General features: G+C 32.6%; 1 protein-coding gene across 1 annotated transcript in view; it reads left to right on the top strand.

The window, feature by feature from the left end:
• Window positions 1-22,587, top strand: part of iav (transient receptor potential cation channel subfamily V iav) — a 54,309-nt gene that overhangs the window by 16,705 nt on the left and 15,017 nt on the right. The window contains exons 6-12 of the mRNA XM_088229212.1: window positions 2,243-2,468; window positions 3,840-3,955; window positions 5,536-5,772; window positions 7,088-7,239; window positions 8,886-9,016; window positions 10,006-10,091; window positions 18,273-18,434. Of these exons, the coding sequence (XP_088085338.1) occupies window positions 2,243-2,468; window positions 3,840-3,955; window positions 5,536-5,772; window positions 7,088-7,239; window positions 8,886-9,016; window positions 10,006-10,091; window positions 18,273-18,434 (1,110 nt within the window). The remainder of the gene's footprint in view (window positions 1-2,242; window positions 2,469-3,839; window positions 3,956-5,535; window positions 5,773-7,087; window positions 7,240-8,885; window positions 9,017-10,005; window positions 10,092-18,272; window positions 18,435-22,587) is intronic.

The raw sequence follows: 22,587 nt of genomic DNA, 5'->3' as shown, positions 1-22,587 counted from the left end.
CTAACGATACTTGCTCTCCTGGACATGAGTGCTGCATTTGACACAATTGACCATAGTTTTCTTATTGGAAGATTAGATGTAACTTTTGGAATTTCTGGGCTCAATAGGCATGGATCCAGTCTTATCTTTCGGAGTGAACGCAATCAGTTCAAGTTGCGGGTAAAAAGTCTTCATTTACAGGTTCCGTGCTTGGTCTAATGCTCTTCACACTGTTCATTAACGATGTGTCCAAAATTATTCACTCATCCGGATTACTTTCTCACTGTTATGCGATGATCAACAAATATATTTGTACTGCTCTCCTCAAGATATAAACAATTTGAAAAATCGCGTGTCTCAATGCATCCAAACCGCCAACAACTGGATGTCATCAAACAGACTCAAACTCAATTTATCTAAAACTGAGCTTCTATTGACAGCGACAAAAAAGTGACAACACCTTTTAGACCGATCTCCAATTTCAATCACAGGTTGTGATCTTACCCCTAGTATAAATGTTAAACTGCTGGGTGTTCATTGAGATTCAGACCTTTCTCTTCATTCTTGGGTCAATAAAACGGTAAGTGCTGGTTTCCTCAATCTCCGACAGATCAAATCCGTGCGTAGAAATATCCCTATAGACGCAACTCAAGCTCGTTATGTCATTTCGCGTCTAGATTACTGAAATGGAATATACGCAAATCTCCCAAAATATCAAACTAATAAACTTCAATCTGTTTTCAATGCAGCAGCAAGGCTAAATTCGTAAAAAAATATTCTCACATCTCACAACATCTTCGAGATTTACACTGGTTAAAAAGCCCAGAGAGAATAAAATACAAGCTGTGCTGGACAGTATTCAAATCCCTTCATGAAATGGCTCCATGATACCTATCGGACCTTTGTATTAGGGAAAATACATGTCAAAGAAAATCTACTCTTAGGTCAGCACTTGATTCAGGAAGAGGAAAACTTGTCGAAATCCGGCGCTCCCCAAACACTAGATTTGGAGATCGTGCTTTTGCCGCCGCCGGCCCCTCTGCCTGGAACCAATTGCCTTCAAACTTACGAATCATCGACAGTCCCAGTCAGTGCAGATCTCAACTAAAATTTCACTTCTTTAAATTATCATATCCTCAATTTTAAATAAAAAAATAATAATATGTCACTTTGGTTTAGTTGGAATGTAAGTTTAAGTATACAATTGTAAAGCGCCTTTGAGGTGATTTATCACGAAAATGTCGCTATATAAATCAGGTAAATAATATTATTATTAACAGGGATGGAGAACATTTTAGAGAAGGTAATGTGGAAGTTTAGGCATTTACAAGGCCACCTTACACACTGTGTAAGAAACAATAGCAATGAACAATAAGAATACAATTTTTACGTTTATCTTATAAGATAAGTTAATTTTATTTTGTACTCCATTTTGTGAAAGGGACTTAAATTATATTGTTATAGTATTTGTTACAATCAATAAAGTGTAAAATTTCCGCAAAGCAAGTTTTGTAAAATTTCCATTGAAAATAAACGTAAAAATGTCAGTTTTCAATAAAAAATTATAAATGCGCCATCTATGAATAATTAGTTTCAATTTTTTGTTTATACCTTAAGACATGTTGTTATAGTCCTTAAAATATAGCTTGATTAGAATGACAGCTGTCAAACTAATTTCATTAGTGATGGGAAATTACTGATCACTGCTCAAATCGATTTTATCAGTTATTTCATGCAATCGTGAAACTCTCTTTCCGAAGATTGATATAAAAAACGCAATTTATTTTATATAATTTATTCGATCAATTTACATTGATCAAATTTGTCCATCTATAACGTTTTTGCAAAATGATGTAACCTTGTAAGAACGTCGTTAATAATTAGGTTTATTTTAGTTTTAACGCTAATTTTATATTTTAATGTTGATTTATGTTTCAAGCATTGTATTAAAAAAATAATAAACACGCCAGATACGAATGATTTTTCGTGTTCCAATATAAATAACTCCTTTGACGGTTCTACAAAGTTATGTCGTCACTTTTTCTGACAACTGTCATTCTAATCATGTTACATTTTAATTACTATAGTATATTGGTATGTAAGTCTTTGCATCTGTAGTACTGATAAAATCGTGCTGTAATTAGTCGATGATTAACTGCAGTAGAATAGTGCATTACATCTGGTGACTCGATCAGGTACTCGCATACTTGTAGCATTATAATCAATAAATTTATCAAAATGTTTCTTACAATTTCTTTACCAGGACATGTTTGGCTATGCTCTCCGCCACCCGAAGCTTCCGGCCAGCAACGGGCGCTCCAACCTCCAGGGCCTCACCCCGCTCACGCTGGCCTGCAAGCTCGGGCGTGCGGAGGTCTTCAAGGAGATGTTGGAGCTCTCGGCCAAGGAGTTCTGGCGCTACTCCAACATCACGTGCTCCGCTTACCCGCTCAACGCCCTGGACACCTTGCTGCCGGACGGCAGAACAAGTGAGAATAAACCCATTTGAAGGCGCTTATATTTATATCGTCGGTGTACTGATAAAACCCACTAAGTGCATCATTGCCCATACTGAGAAAAGTTGGTTTAAATGTTTGAATCAACATTTTTTTTTTCATTCCACCTTATTTAGATTTCGGACACGATATACATGGTTTTACAGAGCCAGACCGCGAAACTTCAGAAGAGCATTTATTTAAAAATATATATATATACAGGTGTTCTTTACACCCTGTGACATCCGAAGTATGGGCAAGAAGACATATTAGCATATTTAAAAAAATATTTAAAACGAACATTTTTTTCAAAAGTATTTTTAAAAAAAATGGTTGCGTACTTCTGCAGGGGAGAAGCGAGGGGGGCGCCGCCGCCCGGTTGACGATATATCAGACTCCCCTCTCCCCCTCCTCATTTCTCCCTTGCAGAAGTAAGCAACCATTTGTTTTTTTTGATATTTTATTTTTGTAAATTTTATTCGTTCTAAAAATGTATTTTAATGTGCCAATATGTCTTCTTGCTCATACTGATCATCGTGGTTTCGGATGTGACAGGGTTTAAAGAACACCCTGTATATGATCTTAAAATAGAGTAAATCTCTAATTTCTTGAACTAGCATCCCTTCCGCAAACCCCAACCCCTCCACGACAAAAAAAAATGCGATAAAAACGTATTTGATCAACGAAGCGATAAGCATCAGACGCGGACAAGGCAAGCGGCTGGGTAGGAGAAGGGTAGGAGTTTGTGGAGGAACAGCTTGTCCGAGAAACGAAGTATTTACTACATTTTAAAATTACATTTTTTTATTCTTTTTTTTAGAATAACTTTTTGGAAAAAAAATTGTAGTTTTTTTTTAAAAGCTTACCATAAGGAATGTTCCTCGAAAGTTTTGCGGTCTGGCCCTGAAAAACCGTGTATACTCATAAAACCATCCTAGTTCCTTTGAATTGTTTTAATATATATATATATATTTTTTTTTATTTGAAAATTTATTTATAAACCCTTACGGATTATTACATAAACCTTTATTTATTTCAGCTCTTTAACTTCACCAACATCAACAGATGAAAGAATTGAAGGAATATAGATGTCCAAATATAGGCAGAATGGTGAATGTTACACAGTGTGTAAAGTGGCCACTTAAACCAGCCATTGACAGGTCATAAGCCCTGTAGATGCCTAGACTTCTATATTACCTTATCTTAAATGTTCTTCATCTCTGTTGTAATATGTTAATATAAACAGCTCCCCGGGGAGTTGAATCCAGTCCTTGTCCGCAAAAATTTGGACAAACTCAAAATATTGTTAACTTAAACAAAGTTAAAATATTTGTCATGTGTTTGTTTTTTTCCCTAAATTTCCAGATTGGAACTCTGCTCTGTTTATCATTCTCAACGGGACGAAGGAAGAGCATCTCGACATGCTGGATGGAGGAATCATCCAGAGGTTGCTGGAAGAAAAGTGGAAAACATTTGCCAGAGTAAGATGGCCAACACATGTTTTAATTTAAATTGTTAATATATAATATATATTTTTAGTTTTTTGCTGATTTAATTTTTAAGATCCTCATGACTTTTTAACTTGTTTTAACTATGTATTTATTTTTTTTAATTTTCATCACATCTTTTACTTTATTTTTTAATATGCGGTTTTTTTTCTTTTCTTTCTTTAAATACGCTTTTTGCTATACAACATACATTCATTTTTTTATTATGACTTTAAATATGTTTCTTACTATGTATTCTGTTTTTATGTTTTTACTGCATTTATTACTTTGTTTTAATAATTTATTTTTTTTGCTACGTTTTTTTTTACTACATTTTTTACTATGTTTTTACTACATTTTTACTATGTTTTTACTACAATTTTACTATGTTTTTACTACAATTTTACTATGTTTTTACTACAATTTTACTATGTTTTTACTACATTTTTTACCATGTTTTTACTCCATTTTTTACTTTGTTTTTCACTTTGTCCTGTATCTTTATAACTGTTTCTATAAATTGATTACTGTTTTTTATATTTTTTTGACTGTTTTAGAACGGGGTAAATAGCCCTAGTTAGACAGTCAAAGCAACTTTACATAAATTATAATTTTGTGTATGTAATATAATGATAATAAATTAATAAATAAATAAATAAATAAATAAAGATTACTCTTATTTATCGGATTGCAAAATTCCAACCTAGGACAATCATCGTCTAAACATGTTCTGTAACGTTACCCTATAAGTGACGATCACAAATTCGTATTGTATAATATCCTAGCGAACCCGACAGACTTTGTCCTGCCGAACGTCGGCTTACCTGCTATTGACTTGGAAACTTTTAATAGCCCATTAGGTACCTAGGTACTTGTTCATGGTTGAATTTCAAAACATAAAATAATTATTTTAGAAATATGAAATTCTTTTCGTAAATGTCAAACTCGGCTCTTCTGACCAACAGGGGTGCACTTTATTCATGAATGCGATATGAAAAAAATGTATTGAATGTCAGTTAAAATTATTTTAGTATTAGCAAAAATCCAGTGAAAATAAATAAATGGAAATAAATTATAATGTATGTAAGAAAAGAATCTTATTGGGATCCATAAAAAACGAATGTTGTTTGTAAACATTAAAAAACAAACTTTTTTTAAACACATAAAAACAACATCCTTCCATTTTTATTGTATTTGCATTCTCGTCGAATGCAATCCTGGTAGATCGATGAAAAAAATATTTATGCTTCCAACTTTTTTTTTGATAGATTTGATTGAAAATGTTCAAATCTAAGAACACGCGCAGCGCAAAGATCTACATTTCGCCGAAAACCGCACGTGAATCGGTTAAGCTGTTTAGGAGAAGTTCAGTGACATCATCACACGTACGGAAGAATTATATATATAAAGATTTTACTGTATTCTCGAATAAATATTTTTGCATGTTTTGATTTGTCGTTTCTCTGTGGGAAGGTTCCAGTGCATGAGATGCATATTTTGGTTTATTTTTGGATCTACTCTCAGAAACTATATAAGGCAGTGGAATTTAATTAAAATATCCTCGCACATTACAGAACCAGTTCCTGAAGCGCCTCCTCATCCTGTTCATCCACCTGGTGTGCCTGTCGCTGGGCGTGTACCTGCGGCCAGCGGAGCGCAACGCCCCCCTGCTGGGCGTGCCGCGGTCGGCCCGCGAGGCCTTGCGTTACGCCTGCGAGCTCTGTACCCTGGCCGGTGTACTAAGCTACGTGCTGTTGCAGCAGGGAGATGAAGTCAAGAACCAGGGCCTGGCTGCATTCCTCAAGCAGCTGGTAACTTACATACAACAGAATTCAGCCTACTTTCATCTTTGTTTTTCCAATTCCATACTTCGATCCCATTCATAAGCGTTGGCAGAAGACTCCATTTTGAATGGTTACGCAACTCGAAATTAATGATAGTATATAAATTCTATATTCAGTGCTCATTTGTCTTAGCAATATATTCAATAGCGTAACTCGTTCATTTTTTATTGCAATTCATTTAAGCTCAAAACTGATGTAAGCAGCGACTTTTATTTTATTATAACCGTAAACGCCACGCGTAAAATATTGGATGTAGGATGTTCGAGTTCCTACACCACATTTTAGCCTGCAGCACAGGACTTAAAATATCTCGGCGTACAATGAAAGCATCCACCCCTTTCCCGAAACTGTTCATAAAGACTTGAGTCTTTCTTCAGTTTCGCATATCAATTTTTCTAAACTAATTGGGCGAAAATTTAAAATTTCTTTACAATCAAATCGCGGAAATAACAAAACAAAGAAACTTTAAAAGCTTTCATTGTACCCCTCACTGCAGTATTGTCAATTTGTGATCAATCAAATACACGTGGTCAGCACAATCACCTTTTTCTAATTTCCCAGTATGACAGTGAAGGAATGCAGTGTTAGTTCCAAATTGAGACCGCAGCCGCACGCTCCAGATCCCGCCTCAGAAAGGAAGAAGAACGTAGTAATACAAACAAATCAATCAACGACACAAAACCCAAATACATATAGGAAACATTACAATAATTTGCCCTATACAACATGCACTCAATCAACAGAAGAAAAACAATACGTATCTCTAACAAATCAAAGAGGAACATCAAATTATCAAGACACTACCGGCAAAATCCTAACACAGATCCTAACATGATCCCTATCGAACTCAGGCGAAATTACTTTTCGTCATAGTACTGAATTCCTCGCAAAAAACATTTTCCTAATACCAACAGTAGAAACAATCCTATGCAAAGACCTTAATCGTGCTAACAATCTCACAGAGTTAGAGCAGACGAAACGGGTCCTAGAGCATGGTCGGCGCGTGGTTCTCTCGAGTTAGTCTACTATTTAGATTTGTAATTTACCATTTCCCTTCTATGGGACAAGAACAACACAGACGGACAAGAGAACATAATAATATTTTGGCGTAGTGTACACAAGCTTATAAACAACTTGCTGAGCCAGTAGTTGAGTCAACAATTAGCCTATCGCTAACGAGTGATCTTCGACATCGGCCAATAAAAATGGAAGACATGTACAGTATTGACGCAATGGGGTATGTATTTTTGCGGTCAAAGCATTCCTGATATGTTTGTTCCAGACTCACGCTCCAGCTAAAGCTATCTTCCTTGTATCGAACCTGCTGATACTCGCATGCATCCCGTACCGTCTGATTGGGGACCGGGAAGCAGAAGAAGCTATCCTCGTGTTTGCCGTTCCGGGTTCCTGGTTTCTGCTTATGTTCTTTGCCGGGTAAGTTAAAATTACCGGAAACTAAATACAGTAAAACCCCATTCCCCATTTTGTGGTAGACCCCATGACGCTCTATTTTGTAATGTGGGAGTAATCCCTTCGAAATTTAGCGGAGTATCTAATATAGTGCCCGTGAATAGTTCTCGCTCTCCAATCCTAGATCTATAAAGAGCTTGGCTACTGTGTGGAAGTCGAGAGTTCTTATTTTGCGAAATTTCCCCCTCCAAGCCTAGATCCGTAAAGTTTTGGGCTATTCGGTAGGGGGTGAGCTCTTTAACATCCTCTGGGCCTCGATTATGAGGGAAAGATAAAGACGCCATACCTTCACCTTGACGGTATAGTTGAAGATAAATTCCTTCTAGCGATTATAAAGATATACTACCAGCCCCCCCACCTTTAAGTTTTAGGTAGGTACATCGATATGAATCAAGGGGAAGCGTACGTCACGGTACACATATCTACGCTCTTAAATGACATAGCTTCAGTATGACGTCATAGTTGAAGATAAAAGTATCCCGACCGACTACAAGGTTTAGTATCGATACCCCCCACCATCAAGTTTTGATGTAAGTACATCATTTTATACCGACGAGTCTAGAACCCCTCGATACGTTTATCTACGCATTAAAAGTGTCAAAAATTTAGTTCCACCGAGCAATTTTTCCTTTAATTATGATTTATTAAAAATATTAATCTTTTTAGGTTGGCACTTTTTTTTCTTAAAAGCCTATTAAAAATATGAGAAAGAAATAAGAAAGTTTTGAAGTCGAATTAAATTCCGACATAACCTTATAACTGTCACTTTAATATAACGAACGCCTAGGCGTTCTAGATGTAGAAAAAATGTCGCTAGGTTCTCTCTTATTAACAAATAAGAGTATCTAGGCGTCAGGCATAGACTATATGCGTCAGAAAGTTACCACTCAAAAAAATATATATTGTATTTTATTATTATAAGTTATTATATTTTTTCCATCTGTTTTACTATCTTTCGGGGTGTGTGTATCGAGACGTTATAGGAGCCGGCTTTGTAGTCGATCGGTACAGATCGGTAGATACATACAGACGATCGTTAAGTGTACCGTCTAGGTGATTTCCAAAAGTTATGCAAAATTCATGTTCAAGCGAGCATTTTTTGCTTGAATTGGGATTTATTGAAGTTTATAATCGCTTTGAAGTGAGCACTTTTTATTACAGAAGCCTATTTAAAATAAAAATGAGAACTGTTTTTAATGTTAATGACGTAAGGACCGCGGACTAATTGTTTGCGGTCATTCCATTGGTTTGTTTCGATCATATGATGTCGATACGACAAGTAGGTAGAACATACCGAGGTAAGATACAGATAGTGCAGAAGTTAAGTATACCGTCTCGATATATACAGATGAAGATAGCATTCATAATCGAGGCACTGGTTTAACCAGTCATCTTCTTTTATGATATAAAGCATCACATTCACATATAACACGTATATGTGTTTCTTCATCTGCACTGCAGAATCTACATCTAGAAGTTTGGGAAAGGTTCATTTTAGCAAGGTGTTGGTTCAATATGCAGTGCCCTGTAAGGCCTCCGATGACAGGTATATAAAGAAGTAATAAGTATTTTAATGTGTAGATTAACAAATGTTTTTTTTTTCACTGCAGCGCTGTCCGCCTGACGGGTCCCTTTGTGACTATGATATACAGCATGATAACTGGAGACATGTTGACGTTTGGCATCATTTACATGATCGTACTATTTGGCTTCTCACAATCTTTTTACTTTCTCTACAAAGGTATTAGTTTTTATTTATTAATTCATTACTTGTGGGCAGGTATGGGGAGAGCAATACTGTACCTTCCATATCTCAAAATACAATATATTTTTATACATGTACGCGTAAATAATAACTAAAGTCAAACAAAATTCCAGTTACTTATTTTTGCTGTAATTGCTCGAGTTCTTAATGCATGGAATTCCATATTCCCCCATTGTTGCAATAAATGTATTTTTTAATTAATACTATTGTGATATTATTACTTAAATCTTAAAAGACTGTGATAAATAATTCCTTTGCGCGCGGTGATGTTATATCGTGTTACCACTAGTAAAAGACGGAATATTTTTAAGTTCAGACTATTGAAAAAAAAACATGGAGCCATAATTCCTTTTCCATAATTTATGCGAATAAACATATAATTTAGCCCTGTTATAGCAAAATAAATTAAAAATCACAAAAACACCGCTCATGTTACGCGCGTGCGTCCTCCATCACTGTCATCAACCGACTGAAGACTGAATCTGTTTTAGACAACACCCGCCGCAGAGCAGCGTCTCTGTCTTTCTTGTTATGACTTCTATATTCGTGCTCTCTCTTGTATAAGGTATCTGTATAGATGTGTTGCTGAATTAGCGGACATTCATTCTTCGCGTAGCAAGGACAAATATTTTTTTTGTAATAACATTAAGCATAGTTATACAAATTTTACTTTCCAAATCGGGTGTGAAAATGTCCATTTGAAGGTTACAAAAAACACGAATTCATCATGAAAAAAAATAAAAGAGATATATCAAGTCTTGTGTCCTATTAGTGTGACATCACAGCCACACAAGAGTTAATCATATTTTTTCTGTAATTTTTATTCACCAAACTGAAAAATATTATGTTTTTGTCCAATTAACCATGAAGTTATCAAACTTAGATTTTCAACCAAAAATATTTTGAGCTATTGGATTTTTTAAAAACTAGATTTTGCATATCTTTTTGATGTAATATTTTTGTAGGCTTCCCCGGAGTAAAGAACTCCCTGTTTGGGAGCTACCCCAGTACGTGGATGGCCCTGTTTCAAATCACCCTTGGAGACTATAGCGTAAGTTTACATTTCATGAATAAGTTCTTAAGCAATTCCACAAATTTTGTCGTATTTAATTGAATAATTAAATTTTTGCACAGAGCAAATTTTAAACTTTTTATTTCTTATTTTTTTTTTTTTTAATAATATTAAAAAACACGGGATTTTAATTTGTTTATAGACATTTAACACATTTGGTTTAACTTTGTATTTGTACTACATTTTCTGACATTGCCTTCTTTCGAAATGGGAATCTGGGCCTCGATTATGACGGGAAGATAAAGACGTCATACCTTCACCTTGACTGTATAGTTGAAGATAAATTCCCTCTAGTGATTATAAAGATATACTACCAACCCCCCCACCTTTAAGTTTTGGGTAGGTATATCGATATGAATCAAGGGGAAGCGTACGTCGCGGTACACATATCTACTCTCTAAAATGACATAGCTTCAGTATGACGTCATAGTTGAAGATAAAAGTCTCCCGACCAACTACAAGGTATAGTATCGATACTCCCACCATCGAGTTTTGATGTAAGTACATCATTTTATACCGACGAGTCTAGAACCCCTCGATACGTTTATCTACGCATTGCAAGTGTCAAAATTTTTGTTCCGCCGAGCAATTTTTCCTTTAATTATAATTTATTAAAAATTTTAATCGTTTTGAGGTTGGTACTTTTTTTCTTAAAGGCCGTTTTAAAAATATGAGAGAGAAATAAGTAAGTTTTGAAGTCGAATTAAATTCCGACATAACTGTCACTTTAATATAACGAACGCCTAGATGCGGAAATAATGTCGCTAGGTTCTCTCCTATTAACAAATAAGAGTATCTAGGCGTCAGACACTGATTACATGCGTCAGAAAGTTACCACTCTAAAAAAATAATTAAGTTATTATGTTTTTCCATCTGTTTTATTATCTTTCCGAGTGTATGTATCGAGACGTTATAGGAGCCGGCTTTGTAGTCGATTGGTACAGATCGGTAGATACATACAGACGATCGTTAAGTGTACCGTCTAGGTGATTTCCAAAAGTCATGCAAAATTCATGTTCAAGCGAGCATTTGTTGCTTAAATTAGGATTTATTGAGTTTATAATCGCTTTGAAGTGAGCACTTTTTATTACAGAAGCCTATTTAAAATAAAAATGAGAACTATTTTAATTGTTAATGACGTAAGGAACGCGGAATAATTGTTTGCGGTCATTCCATTGGCTTGTTTTGATCATATGATGTCGATATGACAAGTAAGTAGAACATACCGAGGTAAGATACAGATAGTACAGAAGTTAAGTATACCGTCTCGATATATACAGATGAAGATAGCATTCATAATCGAGGCACTGATCTCTTTATTGTCTGTGGTGCAGTAGAACTGCAAAAGTTATACAAAAAGCAACCAGTCATAGAAAAGTGAAACTGAAATAATAGCACCTTTGTGAAAAGAGTGAATAATTAAATCTACACAACAGTTGGAACGTTTTTGACTTTGACGAATGATAAACAATGAATTTATATATTTTTTTTATATTACAAACAAGAATCTTATTTTGTATTCGACTAGTTTTGATGATTTTGAAAGTACCTTAAAATTGTTCTAGTGCTGTGAATGTTTTCCGCAAATTTAGAAATGCCGTTTTTATCGTTAGATCGAAACTATTTTCAGAAGGAAATTATTTTGGATTTTTTTTGTATTAAAGCGGTCTTGCTATTTTTAGCAGAACATAGAATTGAAATTACTACACCCGATAACACCAATATATTCTATTATTTTTTTATGTAATGAAGGAGAAATTAAAATAATACAAATTCTTCAAAATAAGGCGGTGAGTATTATACTCAAAAGAAATATCTATTCTAATGTAGAAAGAATGCACAAGGAAATTGGCTCGCTCAGAGTAAAGCAGCCAATTAAATATAATGTCGCAATTTTTATGCATAAAATAATAAGGGGATGAATAAAATAAAAACAATAATAAAATTTAACCAACAATGTCATGCATATGAAAAAGGGGAAAAAATTAATCAAATTACCAATGAGGAGAAAAACAGAATCTCAAAACTCATTGTACATATTATTATATATTCTATGTGAAAATAAAAACAATAATAAAATTTAACCAGCAATGTCATGCATATGAAGAAGGGGAAAAAATAAATAAAATTACCAATGAGGAGAAAAACAGAATCTCAAAACTCATTGTACATATTATTATATATTCTATGTGAAAATAAAAACAATAATAAAATTTAACCAACAATGTCATACATATGAAACAAGGGGAAAAAAATAAATAAAATTACTAATGAGGAGAAAAACAGAATCTCAAAACTCATTGTACATATTATTATATATTCTACGTGAAAATAAAAAAAGTAATTAAATAGTGGGGGAGATATTTCGTCCCCATAAAAAAGAAATCAGCAAAAAAAGTTTGCTAGTCAAATAAGATTTACTTCAAACCGTCAACTGCATTTCAAGTGAAATATTTGAAAAAATAAGAAAGTTGTGAAATGTGTTCACATTGAAAAAAAATATAAGACGGGTCCCTCAACGTTAGTTAATTTAAACTCACTAACACTTTTTTTTAAATATTAATTTAACCTGTATATCTGTTTGTATTCGAAAGAAATAAAATTTAAAAAAACTTTTTATAAAAGTCACTAGCTGTCAATAAAATGCATTTTTTGAACAGCTACTAAATCACGTGAAAACACGGGACCGGGACACAAGGCGTGGTTATTATAATCACGTGTTTACACGGCTCCGGGATACAAAGCACAAAAAAGAAGTGAGACGCTGTAGGTATATGTGCGAACATTGCAATGTGGCTCTCCATAAAGGCCAATGTTGGCAAAACAATCATACAAAAATGACTTATTAAATTGTTTCAAATAAATACGAGAAGTTAGAATTGATTTTACTTAGTATTTTCATAATTATGACACGTTTAAGAAACCCTTCACAAAGCATGAAATTTCACAAAAATGAGCCGGGCACAGGGTGAATTCTATGTGTATTCGGCCGGTACTCAAACTGTTGCATTTGACGAACATACTTTAATACTTCGCATCCCGGAGCCGTGTAAACACATGGTTATATAAACACGCGTTGTGTCCCGGTCCCGTGTTTTCACGTGGTTTACCAGATGTCTAAAAAAGTGCATTTTATTGACATCTAGTGACTTTTATTAGAACTTTTTTGCTGCTGGGTAACCACGTGAATACACGGCACCGGGACAAAACGCGTGGTTACATAATCACGCGTTTACACGGCTCCGGGATGCAAAGCACAAAAAAGGAGTGAGGCCCTGTATATGTGCGAACATTGCAATGCGCAATGTGGCTCTCCATAAAGGCAAATTTTGGCAAAAATATCATACAAAACTGACTTGTTAAATTGTTTGAAATAAATATGAGAAGTTTCAATTGATTTAACCCAGTATTTTAATAATTATGACACATTTAAAAAACCCTACACAAAGCATGAAATTTCACGAAATGGGCCGGGCACAGCGTAAATTCTATGTGTATTCGGCCGGTACTCAAAGTGTTAAATTGTCGTACAAATATACACACTTTCGTACATAAATATCGATATTGGTTTATACCGTCTCAGTATAAAGCGATGAAGATAGCCGTTCGTTATCGTGGCCCTGTATATGAGAAGGCTTGTTAGAAGAATTTTTGCTGGTTCACAGCTTTAAATGTCCACTATTTATCCTATGAATAAAACGTGTCTGCGAACGTTCGATTCGTCGTCTTTGTATCTGAGTGGGTTGATTATATTTCAATCAATTGTCCCGTAAAGTCAACACGACAAGTTCATTTTTTTATAATTTATTGCCCAAAAAAATTGTGTTCAAAACTCGTTTATTTATCGTAGCTGCTCCAAATTTAATTGACTTTGTGCCCATTTAGATATTTTTAATACAAAATTTTGCGACTTCAAAAAAAAACTTTTTGAAACACTGTAAAATAAAACATTTGTCAGTGTGTAATAAGTTTATGTTCCTTTAATTATGTTTATTTTATTATAATATCAAAATTTTGAATTGGTCAACTATATTATGAAAATCCCTCTCCTCCACTCCTCCACTCTATTTCCTCATCCCTTAACCTTCTTAAGAGCTCTTTTTTTTTTCTCATGTCTTATATAATATATTATTTTTTTCTTTACAATGTTCTAACATGTTCTTTCATTATATTTGTCAAAAACTTTAACTGCATGTATGTACTATTTTTTTAAATTTTGTATTCTTATATAACAACTGTTGTTTTTTCCTTAATAAATAAAAATAAAAAAATAAAAAATAAAACTTATATATTCTACAACATGACTCATTAAAAAATTCTTCGAATTGTTAATGATTAAATATTAATATGAATTAATGATTGACTATATTTTCCTTCACTTAGGCTGTAAACCCCCAACCTAAACCATCTGACATTACTGAGGCAAGATTGAGTACGCAAAGTGTGAGAATACTTTTTTTTCAAACATTGGTGCCGTCTTGTGTTTTGTGCTATTTGTTCGAACGAAATCCTTTTACGGATTTAAAATTATTTTAATGATTTAAAACAGTACACTCATTGACACTAGAGAGAGAAAATGATTGAAGCGAGATAAAATGAATTTTGCAGAAATATAAATATTTTTTTTAAAGACCATATTAGTGAACTAGTTAAACGAATTAGAAAATGAATATACATATTTATTAGATAAATGAATATTAAAAAAAAAACAATAATCTAGTAATAGCTGATTACTCAATTGTACAATATTTGTTACAATATGGTATTGTAGGATGGGGTGGTGCATATGCCAATATATTAAACCCTCTTAAAATAGTACAAAGATTAATCATTAAAGTAACTTTAAAGAAACCCTCAACATTCAATACGGAAAGTCTACTTAAAATATTTTCGGTTCATACAGTAGACACTCTTTATAAAATAAATTCTATTATACAAATTGATTAGGAAGAAAAAATAAAATAATTTGAGATGAATAAGTCACTCCGATACCAACATAATATTAAAATTCCTAAATTCCACAGTCATGGTCAAAATAGCTTCGCCTTCAAAGGTGTAAAAAAATAAAATAATATTCCTGGTGCACTGTCCTGGTGTACGGGTGTACTGATGGATGATAAGCTTTTATTTAGAGATCACACAAATACAATAGTAGATAGGGCGTACAGACTTCTAGGGTTTATCTTACGAATCTCCAAGCCATTCTCATCGCCAAATACATTCAAACTTCTTTAATATACTTATGTGCGAAGTCAACTCGAATTTGCTTCTTTAATATGGTCCTCTCAATATAATGTATATATTAATCAAATTGAAAACATTCAAAAAAAAATTATAAGGAGCCTGGAATATCGTTTTGGCAACATTGAAAAAGGTTACGGCGCATCTTTGATCAATTTTAATATAGAATCACTACAAAAAAGGCGCCTTACATATGATTTAATTTTTCTTTTCAAAATTCTTAAAAATAAAGTTGATTCGCCGTATCTTTTACAAAATATTTGTTTCCGTTATCCTCTTCGCTATACTTGATTAAATTCCCTTTTTTATGTACCAACTTGTAAAAACAATTATACCTCGAATTCATTCATTAGACGTACCTGTAGAAATTATAACGGAATCAGTTTTGATGTAGACATTTTTAACTGCTCGTTGCATTTGTACAAAAAATTTCTTCATGGGGTCGATTATTTGGGATAGTTGCTGAATGTGCATCTTGAGTGGTTTATGCTATGTACATATATGTGCCGCATGTAATGTATATGTTTGTGTATGTTTTATATCTGCGTTCATGTGTGTGCGTGGATGGCTCGGAGTGTACATTCGGTATTTTTATTTATTTTAATTTATTACCTCCATGGAAAACGCAAATGTCAACAATTATTCTTTTCTCACTTAGAATTCTTATTTTATTTTTTTGTCACATTTAATGTTTATATCTTTTTCATTTATGAAAACTTAATTGGTCTTTTTATGTTAAAAAAATGTTGTTTTTAATACTTATTTTGTATGAATGTATGTTTTCTGAATAAAATAAATAAATAAAAATAAATAAATTCCTAATGAACTAAAAACTATTAAAAATAATATATCAATAAATAAATTTAAAGTAAATCTAAAGAAATTTTTTGAACACGTGTAAAAACTACATTCAATTTTAATTAGTATGAATGTATTATTGTTTTACGATTTTTTCTTCATATATCCTATGTTATTTAAAATTATATAAACTCTTATAAATAAACAACTACAACAGTGTAAGTCACTCTCCAAGCACAAGAGTTAGTCTCTTTTTTTGGAGAGTTACAGTGATAACATTTACTAGATGTGTAAAAGTAGATATGTATAGAATTTAAAAAAAACATGTACCTTTTATGAAATTTATTAATATTTTTTTTTTTTTTAAATGTCGGCCTCGTGGTGTAGTGGTCAGCGCGTTTGCCCATCGCGAGAAAGGTCTCGGGTTCGATTCCCAACATGGGTTGACACGAAGTATTTATTTTAATTACTCTTGTAAAACGGGAAAGCAGGCAATTAATTATTTTTTTATTATTTTTAAATGGATGTATGTAAATAGTTAAGATTAATTGATTCCTAGTTTTAATGTTTATGACATGGAACTAAGATATTTTTGGTATATTTATTATTTATTGTTAAATCTGAAAATAGGGCACATATAAACATATTCTTATGTGCGCTCTAGTAATAATACTATATATGGGTGTATCTCATTTATAAATAATTTAAAATGTATTATGTCTTAACTTTTGAAAAACCATCAAAGTGGATAAAATAATTTATTAAGGTTACCACGTATTTATTTATTATAATACACTAATTATTTTTCATCAATTACATGTAAACACTAATAAAATACATATTTAAATAAAATTAACAATATGAATTATTAAAATTACCCAAATTATTGTAAAAAAATCATTCATTAATATAAAAATAATAAAAACAATAAATAAAATATGCATCTAAATAAAACTGGTAATGTAAGTTATCAAAATTAAATTATTGTAAAAATTAATATTTAATTAAAAAAGTATTTTGTATGTACTTCTTAAACCTAAACAATCCAGTGTCAAAAATGCGAATCCCTACGTTTTCAATGTTTATGGCCTAGAATTAAGAAGAGTCAGAAGGACCGTTGAATCATATTTGAATAGATCGGACTGTGTCCAATAATTCCCCCACTATCCCCTACTTTCACCGTGCGCATTCGTGAGGTCGCAGCGTAATGTTGCTTGATGGGAAAAAAAAATCATAACACAAATGTATGGTAAAAAAAGCAATTTGTTAATTTCTCTAAAATTTTATTGTGCACGCGGAAATATTGATTGACACAACAGAGTAGATAAATAAAGGGTCATTTTAATAAGAGTAATTGAATTAATGAACTTTAAACTTAAAATATAAAACAAATTTTATTTGACATAAAACGGATATTTTAATATCGTGTTAAATAATATTTGATGTTTTGAAGATAATGTCGGTCAAATATCCACCACAGAGTTGTTTAATCCGAGATCCAATTTTCATTAATTCTCTCATTGGGTGAGCAAAGTAGGGTAAAAAAAATACTACCCTGTCAACACTAACGAAATTTCCATTTTGTTTCTTCGACAATCGGACAGATGGAAAAATAATTCAATTTTCAAGTAATGCATTTGTTATATACACATTCATTTGCTAATTACACATGAAATGCGATCGCATCGTGTTTCTTTAAGATCCTAGCAGTATTTCTAAACTTTTAAAGGACACAACACGGCATAGTTGAATTCAAATCAGGAGTTGCGTACTGAGCGACGTCTGCAAAGAAACTAATGGGTCAAAACGTAAACCTACTCATTTATGCGTAGTTGAGTCGTCTTCTGTTTGATGTGCGTGTGCGGTTTCTGGACTTTTCTAAATTCTATGGTTGTTGTATAATCTGCTCATTCTTGATATTGGATTAAAGATGGACACATTTTTTATATTCCTCAAACAACTTTAACTTTCCAATATATAAATACTTGCCTTTCTTCTAGTTTCTAACGTTTTTAAGTAAATGTGTTGAAGTGTTGAAGTCTCTTTTCGTAACTATTATATATATAAAACACAGTGCTGATAGTGTATATAATTAATATTATTATTTGTATTGAATTTCAGTATGCAGACTTGAGTTTCACGACTTATCCAAACCTCAGCAAGACCGTATTTGCCTTATTCATGGTATTTGTACCCATTCTTCTGCTCAACATGTTGATCGCCATGATGGGCAACACGTACGCGCATGTCATAGAACAATCGGAAAAAGAATGGATGAAACAGGTGAGATCATTTTTTTCCAAACCAAATTAACACCAACATAATGAGAAATATGATAGTTGAATATTCGCCATTTTTTAAAATAAATTTTTGATTGGTTATGAAAGAAATAAACGATTTCTTAACAGACAACTAAAGATACAAATCAAAAGGACGTTTTCAGTGTACAATACAAAATTTAAAGATATAGGTAGATTACACAAACATCACTCTGTCAGATTTAAAATTTACACTAAAAATGCATTATGTAACTTAGTAGACATTATAATAATAAATATGTACATCTCCCTTCCCCTCATTATCCTCTCTTCAAGCATTCTTGTCCTAATCCCGCCCAATTTACAGTAACTTAATGTTCTTAAAAAAATATATTAAAAAATTCTTTGATTATTGAAAAATATTTACGAGTACATGAAGATAACATTTTTATATGTATTATTTTGATATGTAATATATTTTCTTTACTAACATTGTATACTTTGTGGAAATCTGTTATAAGTTTTGAGTTTATACACTATATCTGTTTGTTTACTAGAAATATGTATTTTATTTTATTTTATTTTATTTAGAAAACATACAGTCATACAAAATCAGTATTAAAAACAACAATTTTTTAACATAAAAAGACCAATTAAGTTTTCATAAATTAAAAAGATATAAACATTAAATGTGACAAAAAATAAAAAATAAATAAGAATTTTAAGTGAAAAAAGGATAATTGTTGACATTTGCGTTTTCCATGGAGGTAATAAATTAAAATAAATAAAAATACCGAATGTACACTCCGAGCCATCCACGCACACACATGAACGCACATATAAAACATACACAAACATATACATTACATGCGGCACATATACATAGCATAAACCACTCGAGATGCACATTCAGCAACTATCCCAAATAATCGACCCCATGAAGAAATTTTCTGTACAAATGCAACGTGCAGTTAAAAATGTCTACATCAAAACTGATTCCGTTATAATTTCTACAGGTACGTCTAATGAATGAATTCGAGGTATAATTGTTTTTACAAGTTGGTACATAAAAAAGGGAATTTAATCTAGTATAGCGAAGAGGACAACGGAAACCAATATTTTGTAAAAGATACGGCGAATCAACTATGTTATTGAGTATGTATGTATGTAGAACTGTTGATTTCCCAAATAAATTAAAATAAAATAAAAGAGGCTATTAGGAATAGAAATTTAGGAATTCAATATGGAACATTTTGACAAGGTTTTACGCTACATACAGTTCAAAAAAGGTAAACCTACTAATGAAATTTGCTACCAAACTTTGATGTCTGAGTTGAGGTTACCATTGCTCTCCACCAGAAGGACGATTGTTGACCTCACTCTAATGCACAAAGTGATATGCACCACTGTAATAGATTGCCCAAAATTACTGTCCCCGATAAACTTTCGTGTACCCACAAGGACCACCAGACCAGCGTTGCCAGACCCGATCAAGCGAAAAAAGGTAGATTCAGAAAAATAAATCGGTAGATTCTGGAGAGGGGAGGAGGGGGGCAAACATAAATTTGACAGTTGTTCGAAATTAAAGCGCCGTTTTGCCTTAAGCTAGATCTTAAGCTATGAATCTTAAAAAATTTCGACGAACTCTTTTAACATTATTTATGTCAATTTTGTTAAAAGGTGACCATATAGTAGAGTTGTACTATAATTGGCTTGTAACCAAGGATATATACCAGACTTTTTATTATTTTAACTGAATCAAAATCCTTTATAGTTCCAAGAATGAAACCCAAAGTTTTCATACTTGTAGAAGTAATGTGGCTTTTGAATATAAGTTTTTCGTCAAATATGACACGAAGATCTCGAATCTCTGTGACTTTTTCCAGATGAATGTTATTTATTGAATACGGAAATAAAATTGGAGATTTATTTCTACAAAAAGAGAATTCTTATATTCGAGTAGCGGCGTTACTAAACTTTCGTCTGTCAGACAACGAAACAGAACATAATTTTTTGTAACAAATTACCCAATATAGCAATCTTAATTTTCAAGCCATTAAATAGTTAAAGTATTTTACGAATTAACCTACACGGTATAGCTACAACATATAACAACAGTGTGTTTGTTACAAATGGGTATTTAGCAACCCTTAAGCTAGGGTTTCCTAGGACAGCGGTGCCCGTATCTTAACGGCCGTAGTAAACGGTGATGCGGTAGGCAGCCGTCGCAGTGGTGACTAGAGAGTGGTTTTATTTTTTAACGGTGTTATCAACACCATTTTTATAGGAAACCACTCTCTAGTCACCATTACGACGGCTGTCAACCGCATTAATGTTCACTACGGCCGTTAAAATACGGACACCGCTGTCCTAGGAAACCCGAGCTTTAGGCCGTTGCTTTAAATAGTTGAAAACGCTTGGTAAATGAACAATTGAAAACCAAAAGGACTGCAATAAGTGAATCACTAAAATATAGTGATTTATAATGTCTTCTTTTTCTTATGAAAAAATGTAAATTACAATATTTCATTTCAATACTCAAATATTCATTTAAGAAAAAGAATATTTGAGTTGGTTCTTTTAAAAAATAATAATAAAATACATAGATTAAAATTCAAAATATTATTTTATTGAATGAATGACACAATTTCATCAAAATATGTAGTATTTTTATTGTCAAACAAAGAAATAATTAACCTTTTAAAGTTCTTTCAGTGCAACTTAAAACTCAATAAAAACGGCTAACTGCTGAAGTACTGAACAAATTATTAAAACAATGATCAACTAAATTTAAATGGATATTTAACTGAAGATAAAACCATTTATATTATTTTCAATACGAAAAGTGATCCCTCTACATTTCACTTCATAAAATAGACATATATACATTTTTCAATAATGTCATGAAATTCTATGCCATGGTTTATTTTACCATATTATACTCGACAATACTAGCCAATTCCATAATCAATATGTCATTCATTGTATACTTATGTACGATAGATAAGCAGTTTTTTAAATAAGCAACTGATGGCAATCGAAGTGAGCAAACAAGCAATAAATTATTATAATATGAATTCGTTTTATTTGCATTGAAATTTTGTTCTGTGGAAAAAACTAGGAAATGTATAAAAATCGGTAGAATTTCAATCGAATTCAGTAGACCGGTAGATTGCTCCCGAAATCGGTAGATCTACCGAAAAATCGGTAGATCTGGCAACGCTGGTACAATAGAACAAACTTCACCCGCCATTCTCCCCTCCCCTAGTGAGCATCCACAGAACGGCTAATAATTATGCTGAGCTGTTGGACTGGCTCCACACCACTCCTGCTGCTATCAAATTAGCTATCCTATCCATCGAATGGCCATCCCCTCAATTCTCCCCTATTAAATGTTTCTCCATTCATCTTCTCTTTATTTCCTTTTTCTTTTTTTAGAATGAATTACATGTTAAGTGCAAAAGTTATGATTTTATTTTTGTTATTTTCACTGTATATTGTAAGAGCACTCTGGGCGTTTATTAAATAAATAAACTACTTGTAATATCAAAAACGGACAATCACTTATCATATTTTTTATTTTTTTTAATTTTATTTATTTATTAACGGACATGGTCCATGTATACAATTTATAAGGTTTAAATATTATGATAAAAGAATAGTTTAAAACATTTAAAAAAAAAATAGAAGCATTGACAAACATAAGGGACATTGAGACAAGAACTGGACTATTTATTTAGTGCTCGTTTAAATCGTTGTAAACTTAAACCAAAAAAGTCCAGATCTTGTCTTGAGTTTACAATATGACAAAGACGGTTCATTGGAGAATTAAGGCCATAGTTTGTTCTATGCTGATCGATGAACAGTACTTCATTGTTTCTCAATCTACGAGTCGGAATATTGAATTTAACTTGTCCCAGTAATGATGGAACATCGATTATACCATTTAGTATGCCGAACATATATATGGAGTCAATATTATTTCTACGTTTTTGTAGACTAGAAATATTTAACATTGACTCTATTTCAGCATAAGAATAATTATCTCTCTCTAGTCCGAGCATCCACGCTATTTTTTGAAGCAAGCGATGTTGGACTGATTCAATGTGATTTATGCGATTGACATAGAATGGAGACCAGACCACGGAGGCATATTCTAGAAGAGGGCTGACAGATAT

The sequence above is a fragment of the Micrasema longulum genome, unplaced genomic scaffold (assembly GCF_059751315.1).
Source record: "Micrasema longulum isolate JH-2025_06_02 unplaced genomic scaffold, ASM5975131v1 h1tg000644l, whole genome shotgun sequence".
Taxonomy (NCBI): domain Eukaryota; kingdom Metazoa; phylum Arthropoda; class Insecta; order Trichoptera; family Brachycentridae; genus Micrasema; species Micrasema longulum.
Note: the sequence above shows the minus strand (reverse complement) of the source record. Positions and strands in the feature narration are given on the sequence as shown.